Source organism: Glycine soja, unplaced genomic scaffold (assembly GCF_004193775.1).
Source record: "Glycine soja cultivar W05 unplaced genomic scaffold, ASM419377v2 tig00104178_1_pilon_502608_766094, whole genome shotgun sequence".
Classification (NCBI taxonomy): domain Eukaryota; kingdom Viridiplantae; phylum Streptophyta; class Magnoliopsida; order Fabales; family Fabaceae; genus Glycine; species Glycine soja.
In genome coordinates, this window is record NW_021144401.1 from 234808 (window position 1) to 245905 (window position 11098).

The following is an 11098-nucleotide window of genomic DNA, read 5'->3' on the forward strand; positions in this document are numbered from 1 at the left end:
TTTCAAGTTCAAAAAGTTCGAAAATCAATGGACTATAATGATCTCATATTACCAATGCCTTGTTGAATATGACCAAAAAGGTGCATCTCACAAGTCAAAGTTTAAAACTATAACTATCTAAGAAGTCAAAAGATGTATCTTCATATTAAGAAGGAGAAGAAAATCTATGAAAGAAAAGTGTGAAAAACGATGTCATAAGTAAAAGTTTAAAGTTACAAGTATCCAATGAGTCAAAAGATGTATCTTCATCATTAAATAAAATTTATTCAATCTCAGTCTATTAAGGAGAAAGCCGAATAAACAAGTTAGTCTGACATTCTCCAATGAAGAGTCAATCTCAGTCTATTAAATAATGCTTATCTTTATATTAATTAATTTTAGTTGAGTGATTTGCCTTTAATTTTAGAATATCCTCATATAAATATATTGATAAATAAAAAATATCTTAATTTACATGTAATTTTTTTTATCTTCTTTAACAAAAAATAATATAAAATATTATGAATAATTATATTTTTTAATTTAATTTATTAAACAAATAATTTATTCAAATATTTTTTAAATTATTTATCAATCCATGCAACACATGAATCTTTGTCTAGTTCATCTTATTCATGATGGTGGTTATTTTGATGTAACCTAAAAATAAGTTGTATCAATGACTTATTTTTTAATTATGTAATATCACATGACTTTTTAGATCAGATAATTTATTTAATGAAATTTAATTAAATAATAACTAATTAATTTTAAATTAATCAATTGTGATTAAATATTATTTAATAAATATTAAATTCATCAAATAAATTAATGTGATCTAATTATATCTAATAAATTAATCTTATAATTATCTTTTATCCAACATTAATATAAGTATAACTAATATAAAATTTTAATATAATTATATTGAATATGATACTAAATATTAATAAAAGCTTATAAATTTATATATATATATATATATATATATATATATATATATATATTAAATACAAATATACTAAGTACAAAGTTAAAATTTTATAATTTAATTAAATCTGTGCATCACATAAATGTTAAATCTAGTATTTGTTTTTAATTTGAAATTCTTTAAAATTATTTTTAAATATAAATAATTTGAATAATATTTACATTTTATATTTGAAATTTTTTTTATTATAAAATAATATTTTCTATATGTTTAATAATTTTATATACGCAAATTTTGTTAAATAAAATTTATAAAATAAGATTAAATATGATTTTTACATAATTATATAGTAAATTTTTATATTAATTTATTAAATATGTTTTTATTACAAAAATATTACATACGGAATAATATCATAATTAAATTAATTGTTATAGTGTTAAGTTTTTTTACATAAATACATTTGAATAAATTACATAAGATTTGTAACTTTTCCTTTCCCAGTAATCATCACATATTTAGACGAGATTTTGATAATGAATATTACAAAATACATATATAAATCATAAGAAACAGTAAATCAATGTGACTAATAAAAAATTATATTTCACATTCCCCACAATATAACACCATACAGCATTAGAGAAAAAAGGAAACATATATAAAAAAGAGGATAGAGGAGAGTTGGAATATAACTTTCAGCACTTTATGATATCAACTCTAAGTAGAGGAGAGTTCTGAAGTAAACATTTCACTACCCAATTTACTTTTTCATCAGATATTTTACTGCTTGGATCTATTTTTAGTTTCAACGATTCCAATCTAGCAAAGCAAGGAGGTCGAGTTCCCACTGAATCCCAATAAGGTAGAACCTACACAATTAAAGTGAATGAGGACATATTAAAATAGAAATTTAGAAATTTAAGATTGTAGAGAGAAAAAATTGACATAAAAATACATACCAAAGAAGGACAAAACATACAAAAACTAACTCACCTCTTGCATCATCCTAAGGGTGCTCCAGGACAGTGTAATTTTCTTGATATTAACAAGCACTTGCAGCAAGCTTACAAAGAATGGAGAATATGGATCCACATAAGCGTTAACATCAACTTCAAGAAATGAAAGACTGCAAGTGGAGAAAAGTTGGTGATGGCAGTCAACATTCTTGATAGTGAGAGAACAAAGATTTGGAGTCGAAAACACAATTTTGTAAGCATCAACACTCGATAGGCAAAGGGAAACACGATTCAGGTTAGAATTATTAATGCAAAGGACTTGAGCATTTTTATGCAAAGAACAATCTCCAAGGATCAAAGACTTCAAAGAGATGCAACTCGAAAAGGGCTCAGCGCAGTCATCGCAACTTGCAGTAAAACAAACATTCTCGAGATGCAAACTTTCTAACGCTGGCAACTGCAAAGGTTTGCGAAGTTCCCAAATAGGACCCCAAAAAGATGGAGAAAGGCGAAGAAATGTCAAAGTCTGACAAGAAAAAATAGAAGAGGGAAACACAAAATGGAATCTATGGTTCACAAAAAGAAAGATTTTCAGTTGCTGGATGTTGTGAGACACGGCATATTTCAGGATATCATCTAGTTGTTCGAGGTCGGTGCGGAGAATGATCTCAAGATTAAGTAGAGGAATGGAACCATCTCGACCAGACAGAACCTCGGACACAAACTTCTCGAAATTGACAATACTTGACTCCCAGGAATCAAAACTGAGAGTAGTTAAACGTTTCCAAAAATCCTTCCAACTTTTAGACAAAGCACAAAGCCGAACAGCATCTCTAGTGTTCATAAATTCCAATATTCGGAGGAAAACGTGAATAGGTAACTCACTGATCCTGTCCTTATCATCTTTTGTATTTCTTATACTTTGCCTCTGTCTCCCCACCATCAATTCCCTCTCTCTTTCTTTTCCTTCTCCTGGTGCCTGTCCACAAAAACGTTAGACGAACAGATGCTTCAAATTTTTTTTTTATATAATACTGATATCATACAATTTTTGTTCCAAAAGGTAGAAATAATTGTCTAAAAAGAAGAAAAAAAAGTTACTTAGCAATAACAATCAAAATTCTAAAGGATATCAGAGAAAACACACATGCAAGAGATAAAGAGATTCGACAAAGCAGAGCAATTATTTCTATTTCTTATATATAAACAACAAGGTTACATCATTGGTGAAAAATCAAAACTAAGATCGTATTCAATATATAGCAGTATCAGAAAGTCAAAAGCTAGAAATACTTTGCATTGTAACGAATCGCATAATTAAAGGAAGGGAACGATGAATACCATTATGACTTGTAAGTTACGAGGATGAGCAAGTAAAGGGAAAGGCTTATAAATATGATGAATTGGATGAATTTCATTCAAGGGATATATATTTGTTGATGATTAATCTTTTAGTTTATTTTTTATCTTCTATAATATCTTTTTAAATAATAGGTTGAATAGTTTATTATTTATTTATTTGAATATGTGCGTTCACGAATAAAAAGTAAACTAAAAGATAAATTAATCTAAAAATAAATATACTAAGGATAAATTATTCTAAAAAAATAAATTAATCTTATTGAAAGGATAAAAGATAAACCAATAATTTTTTCTTGTGAACTGTCGACAGAATAGTGTTTTTAATAGATGCTAAATGGATTAACAGATTATTTAACAGAATGGTATTCTAATTAAAAGATAAACAAAATAATCACCATCAAAAGGATATGATTGACTTTTTAATAGATCATAAATGATTAACGGATTGCTTTTAATAATCCATCCACTCCTATCCATTAAATAGAACACATTACTAAAGATTGGAATATATTAATGGATCAATTTGTTTAAATTTATTTGTTAAAATAAATTATTATTTCAATAAAATAAGTAACTTTTTTTTAGTATGTTTGTCTAAACTGTTTTTGCCTTTTTTAAGAAACGAGTCTTAACTATTTTTTAAAGAAATGGTTGTATAAAAAATGTTTATTATAAAATTACTTTTTAATGTTTAAAAAAACTCATCCAATATTAACTTAAGCAACGAAACGAACCTTGTGGTTTCATGGTTTTAACCAAGAGGACTTACTAACTATTTCAATTTTAATCTACTTGATTTACCAAAATTTTTTATCATAGAATTAGGTACAACAAGTTGATTTAGACTACATAATTAACCAGAATTCATCTGTAATATTGTGCTCAATATGCAATTCTTTACATACCAAAACAGAATTTACATAAGGCTCTAAAATTTGAAAAAAGTAAAAGATAGAATTGCTACAAATTGATCAACCTGCCAATACAATGATACAACATCGGTTGTAAGCAACACTAAACAGTGATACTACATGAGAAAAAAGATTGAAGTTTGAACCACACATGGTCAAGGAAATGAAAATAGGCATACCACCATGATCTACAAATCAGCAAAGGAGCAATCACTATCCAGAATCCCACAACAAATCCATTGTCATACTCACAAAAAACCAATGCCCATCACTTCCTTCATAACTATGAGTTTTCCCATTGGAGCTGCAGTTTATGGGCAGTGGTGGACCACATAGATTGTTGCAAATAAAGCTGGAGGCATCAAAGGTTTGCAATTGAGTTGCTGTTGGAATTTTTCCCTTCAAATGATTATAAGACAAGTCTAGCATGCACAAAAAGCTCAAATTAGAAATGGTTGGAGGGATTTCTCCAGAAAGTTGATTCCTCGAAAAATCAATGGAATGTAATGATCTCATATTAGCAATGCCTTGTGGAATATGACCAATCAATAGGTTTTTGGACAAGTTCAAAAAGTTCGATCCATTTAGATCTGTGATTTCTCTAGGTATTTCTCCTAATAATTTGTTACTTGACAGATCAATGTTTGTTATAAAATCCAGAATGTTTTTGTACTCATCTCCTCTTCCTTTAAGCCATAGTAGCACACTAACTATACCTAATCTCAAAGAGTATTCTGTAATATTTAATGCATAAGAAGAGATAAGGGGATATGGACTTCGGTTCATCAGTGTCATGGCACTTAAGTTACTGAAACAGCTAGGTATATTGCCAGGCGGATAGTTTTGTGCATGGTCTAAAACCTGAAGAATACTCATCTGACATATTTCATTTGGAATGTGACCGGCAAAACTGTTTGATTGAAGGCAGAGGATTTTCATATTTAAGAACTTTTCTTCGATCCATATTGGAATAGTTCCTGAAAGATTATTTTCTCCAAGATCCAAGGATATCAATTTATTATTCTTCTTCAAACTGGTAGGAAATATTCTTGAGAGTGTGTTGTTACGAATTTGTAAAGACTGTAGCTCTGCCAAGGAACCCATGGATAGGGGTAAGTTCCCAACAAAATGGTTGCTTTGTAAATTTACATCCACAAGAAATGTCCAATTCATCCAGCAATCAGGTATTTCTCCTAACAAATTATTTGATGCAAGATTCAGAAATTCTAATTGCATTGGCTTGTCCTGATCGTTGCATAAAAAAGCATTCATGGATTCAGAGAATGAATTGTTTGAAAGATCTAACTGAAACACATCACTTGAAAGATAGGGCAATTTACCACATAAGTGATATGTGCTTAGATCAACAGTTTGGATAGATATTGCATTCTTCAACGTTGTCCCAAGCTCACCATGGAAGGCATGGATATGATTATGAGAAAGGTTTAAATACAAAATCTGAGAAAGTGCTTCCCACTTTTAAAGTGAATCGTTCCCTCATGCATGAAACCACGTCAAGCTTGTAAGATTTGCAAGATCATCTTCCTTGACAACTCCTTGGAAATTATTGCCATCAACTCCAAGATATGACAATTTAGAGAATGATGTAAGACTTTCAAATGGATTTCCACTTAATTTATTAATAGACAGATCAAGATATCTTAATGTTGAAAGTTTTCCAAATGATCTTGGAATAGCACCACCAATTGAGTTGCTGTAAAAAACTAGCATCTCAACTGTTTTAAATGCCCCAATTTGATCGGTTAGATTGCCTGAAAGTTGTGAACTCTGAACTGCAAGTGATGTGAGTCCATGGGAAATACAAGGAACTAGAATTTTTAAAATATCATTAACTTGTTGGTTGAGTTTGAGATACGAGAAATCAATGTCCCTTAAGTTGCAGAGATTACCCAAAGAAGTTGGAATGGTTCCTTCAAGTTGATTACTTGATAAATCACGTTCAACCAGAGAAGTCAAATTTCCCAAAGAAGTTGGAATGGTTCCTTCAAGTTGATTACTTGATAAATGAAGTTCAACCAGAGAAGTCAAATTTCCCAAAGAAGTTGGAATGGTTCCTTCGAGTTAATTACCTGATAAATAAAGTTCAACAAGAGAAGTCAAATTTAATTTCCCAGGGCATCAGAAATAGTCCCATGCTTCGACGTACTTGATAGCCAATCTACATTTTCAGAAAACAGAATATTACCTCCAAGATCTAAGATGGAATCTTCCCCATGAATCCGGCATAAGAGAGGTTGAGGTGAGTTAAAGAAGTCATTGTCCCAAGGAAAGAAGGAATTGGCATACCTTCAAAATCATTGCCGCTAAAGTCAAAGAAATTCAAATGCTTTAAATCAGCCAAACAAGGACTTATCTCTCCACCAAACTGGAATCTCTCATAAGCTTCCTCATCAAATCCATAGTCGCCATCATAATAGAAAGCATAATATGAAGTGTTGAGGTGAAGCTGTACAACATGGGCAGTAACGTTGTTGCAGACGACTCCAGGCCAGTGGCAACAGTTGGAAATGGAAAGTATCATTATTATTCCAAGACCAAAGCCCATTTGAAGGATCTTTCAGATGATTCTTCAATGTTACAAGTGTGTCTCGCTCAGTTGGGATACACACAATCTCTCTGCAATCACCCAAAGGTAAAGAAAACAACCAAACCCACCAAAGGTGGACAAAGAAAAGAATATAAATGGAGGAATTCATGTTCGCAAGAGGATAAGGCATGTATATATATTAAACAACTTAATTGTATAAGTGCTTTTTGCTTCTGCATATTAAACTTACTTCTTTCTATTATTTATAATGCAGCAAGTGTCTCTCTTTTCTTTTTTCTTTTTCTTTTTTTTGACGTTCCCTTTTTTAAATCATTGACTTTATTATCCGGCCAATTCTTCCGAATTAATTCTTAGAATTGGAAAAAAAAATTGTATTTCCTTTATCTATCTCCTTTTTTAAAATTCCTATAAACACAAAATTCATAAAATAAAATTCAAAATTAATAACAAAGAAATATGATTTATTCTTGTGCAGAATATTAAAATAAGGGACATTCATTTTGGTACAGTTTGTTTTAAAAAAAATAAGAATCATTATATTTTAATTCTGTAACATTCCATTTTTTTCATAAATAAATTTAAAAAGTTTTTTTAGTAAAAATAATAAAAATAAATAAATAGAGTAAATAATAGGTCGTAAATGCCCCTAGCGATAAATACCAACATGCTAGGTTTTTCAGACGGACTCCCCGGCCTCCTGTGCCTCTCATTTTCGTTCTTCTCCTTCTCCTCTCAAAACCCTTCATTTTTCCCGCAGTTCACTAAACCTGTCTCAGAAAAAACGACGATCTCGGATCCATTCACCGTTGGATCATCGTGAAATTTAAACACCAGGTTCATAACTCAGTTCCGAGCATTCTCACCGTTGGGAATTTCAAAATCATGTCTGAGCTTATAGGAAACCATTTGCATTATAGCCTTTTAATTTCCCGCAGAAACCCAAAACTGTCTCGGTAAAACTATGATCCTTGTTTTGTTAACCGTTGGATTTTCATGAAATTTGGATATGTTGTTCGAAAATCAATTGCGCACACTTCCACCGTTGGGATTTGAGAGATAATATTCGTGGAGGGAGAAAAATGAATTGCATGAAGACAGTATAAGTGGAGGTTTCAATCTCTTCTCCGTCTCTCTGACGTTTGAGAATTCTATCGGAGCAGTCAGAGGAATAACTGAAGGAATCTCAGGGAACCGCTAGAGATGCTGCTATCGCTGGCTGGAGACACGTGAGTATGAGTTATTCACAATTGGGGATTAGTGAGAACATGTGTAAGGATCCTTAGAGATATCAATTGAAATGGGTTTTGGGGTGTTTTTGCAATTTTCATTTTATCCTTATAATTATTATAGTGAATTATATATGTTTGACAGACCAATTGTTGTGAAATTGATATGCTATTGTGTTGAGCGTGAACCTTATAAATCGAGCATTTTTCTAATTAATATGAATTGATGAAATAAAGTAAGGAAAAATTTAGAGAGAGATATTGATTTTGTATTTTCTCTTTTTCTTGCTTTTTTTAGGTTTTTATATATAATTTAAAAAAATTAATATCATAATTGAAATTGACCAAAGTGTTCATATAATTATTTAGAATTTGTGCATTGAAAGTTTACTTTGATATTTGTGATTCAATATGATGTATGCTAGCTTATATATATAGAGGTAGTTATTTATATTAATAATTTATGTAAATAATATTGTAGAGTGTTATAGTATGATTCCAAAAATTATTAAGTGTTGGAGTTTGAGAATATTATGGTTAAATTTGATGAACATGTGTGTGTTGTACCTTATGAATATCATTAGGAATGTTATGAGATGGTTGATGTGATGTTACGAGATGTTAAAGTGTGGACATGATATTCGGTTGTGAATAAGTGGATGTGTTTAACACTTGATGTTACATTAATTATATTGTGAGCTATGAATTATACAATAACCCGACCAGTGTTTATGCGCAGTGTTAAAGAGAAAGTGTAGGTTCCTAGTTAGGAACCAGTGTTAAATTGTAGCGCAATTGTGTTAAACATGTTTGAAACATGAGTGTTAGGTCGTGGTATTGTATAATTCATAAACAGTGTTTATAAATGAAATATGTGATGAATTATGGAATAATATGTTGCCTTGAGATTATAATATTGTTATTGAGATTGAGTAAAAGTGTAAAGTAGAACATATGTTGAATTGTGAGATATGTGAAAACATGTGATGGTGGATTGTGACATTATGAGATGTGAAATTGTGAATGAGTTTTGGTTGTAAATAAGTGTGTGATTAACTCTTGATGTGAAATTACTTGTGTTGTAAGCTATGAATTGTACAATAACCCGACCAGTGTTATCTTGAGAAAAGTGTAAATGCGCAGTGTTAAAGAGAAAGTGTAGGTTTCCTATTTAGGAACCAGTGTTAAATTGTAGCGCAATATGTTGTATGTGTTTAACACATGAGTGTGAGGTCATGGGTATTGTATAATTCACGAGCAGTGTTAGTGTGCTAAAATGATTTTAGGGGTTGGACCTGAATCAGGAGGGAGAGGCCCTGACGGACTCTTCGGAGTGTAGGTCTTGGGGGTCACCGGGTTTGAGTGCTCCTTTAAGCCTATGCTGATCCCATATGGTTGGAGCATTCTCGCAAAACATCGTGACCGTGACTGGTCTCCCTATGGTCTTACTTAGTGAGAGTGACCTGACAAACTCATTGTGTGGTGTGTCTTGTTATGTACTCCTAAGCGCCCCAGGGTGGTTTTTCACTGACATGGTACCACATTGCATATAGGTTTGAGTCTTAGCATAACTGTCTCATGCGCTTGCTAATTGTTTATTATGAAATTGATGTGTTATTATGTCTTGATCAGAGCGTGTGATTCTTGTGTAATGTGATTGATGATTGAAAAGTGAACTTTGAATGACAAAGTGGTGAAATTACGTGAATTACGTGTAACTAAGTTTTATTTGGTTTATATGATATGTATATCTAGTTGCCTTGTTTCTCTATTAGTTAGGAATGTGATAACTCACTCCCCGTGTGTTGTTTGTGTTTGGATCCTGTGATGATCTTGAACTTTGTGTTCGGGGGAGCAGATGACTAGGTGAATTGCTTTAAGGAACCATGTGCTGAAGGACGTCGAGACACAACGCTCTGATAGGATGTGGCATTGGGGTATAGGGTTTTATAGATGGCCTTGTTTGAGCCGAAGTTAATTTATTATTTATTTAGAAAAGTTTTATGATGATGTTAGAAAGGTGAATGTGAGTCTGCTACCCTCTTGAAAAGCTTGTATTTAAATATGTTTTAAAAACTTGAATGAAGTTTAATTTTTTTTAAGTATTTCTTTTATTATTAGTACATATATGTGTGGGGTAGAGGGTGTCACAAATTCATCCTATAGAACTGCTTAAAATTAAATTTTGGTGTCATTAAACTTCAAATTTTAAGTATTATAGTCAATCACTTCATTAAATTTTTGTTAAGTAAACAATAAAAGTCCAACATTTTTTTAAAAGAAAATTCAAGTCTACTATTTCATGATATCCCAACCCATACCCACTCCATCAAGTCCATCAACCCTTTGAACACTACACAAAGTACTGCCATGTTCATGTCTAGGTCACCCCCACTTCGTCAACTTGAACTATAGGCCACTCCATTACCTTCATATCAAGTTCCTTGCCATTGACAATAAATGTTGCGAGCTAAGTCAAACAAGGAAAAAATATATAAATGACGAATACATCAATTATAGGAAAAGGGTTTACTTTAAAGACTACTTCGATTAAAATATCTATAAAAAAAGATTATTTCGTTCTAATCTAGTTATTTAATTTTGATTAATTTTTTAATTCACAAAATAATATTTTCTTATATATGAAAAAAAGACTAGATTTAATTGTCATCCATTGGAAAGATTGTTGTGTCATGCATTTCTAATTGTATTCGAATTTGAATATTATTTTCTTTATCATATAAAAATTAATTAGTGATATAAAAATAGACATGACAAGGAAACCTGTACCCGTGGATATCCGTTCGAATCCATCCTAATTTTGACGGATAATACTCGAGTATGGGTTCAGGTTCGGGTTTTTCCCGATAACCAAAAGTCGGGTACATGTACGGGTATGAGATTACTACATCCGCCTAGACCCCAAACTCGGACCCGCCCTGTCACTTTAAATTTTTAGAAATTTTGCATAATTTAATCAAAAGGCCTAGAATTTTTATTACTAGTTAATTTTATTTTAGAATTTTTACATAATTTAATAATCTTTTCTTAACGATTTTTGTAGACACATGCGCTATTATAAATTTATTTATACAAGTAGTTAAAAATAAATGTTTAACAATCAATTTATTTTTTCTAAAATTAAATTTTTAATATTTTCT

General features: G+C 30.9%; 2 protein-coding genes across 2 annotated transcripts; both read right to left on the minus strand.

Annotated features, from left to right (window-relative positions):
* Window positions 1-1526: 1526 nt before the first annotated feature.
* Window positions 1527-3015, minus strand: LOC114404474 (FBD-associated F-box protein At3g52670-like). Its single transcript, XM_028367407.1, has 2 exons — window positions 1907-3015; window positions 1527-1782 (listed from the first exon to the last, which is right to left on the minus strand). The coding sequence occupies exons 1-2, from the start codon at window positions 2810-2812 to the stop codon at window positions 1609-1611; spliced, it is 1080 nt and encodes a 359-aa protein (XP_028223208.1). The 5' UTR covers window positions 2813-3015; the 3' UTR covers window positions 1527-1608.
* Window positions 3016-4043: 1028 nt separating this feature from the next.
* Window positions 4044-6870, minus strand: LOC114404478 (receptor-like protein EIX1). Its single transcript, XM_028367410.1, has 2 exons — window positions 6450-6870; window positions 4044-6321 (listed from the first exon to the last, which is right to left on the minus strand). Exon 2 carries the CDS (start codon window positions 5412-5414, stop codon window positions 4356-4358), a length of 1059 nt encoding a protein of 352 aa, XP_028223211.1. The 5' UTR covers window positions 5415-6321; window positions 6450-6870; the 3' UTR covers window positions 4044-4355.
* Window positions 6871-11098: the final 4228 nt, after the last annotated feature.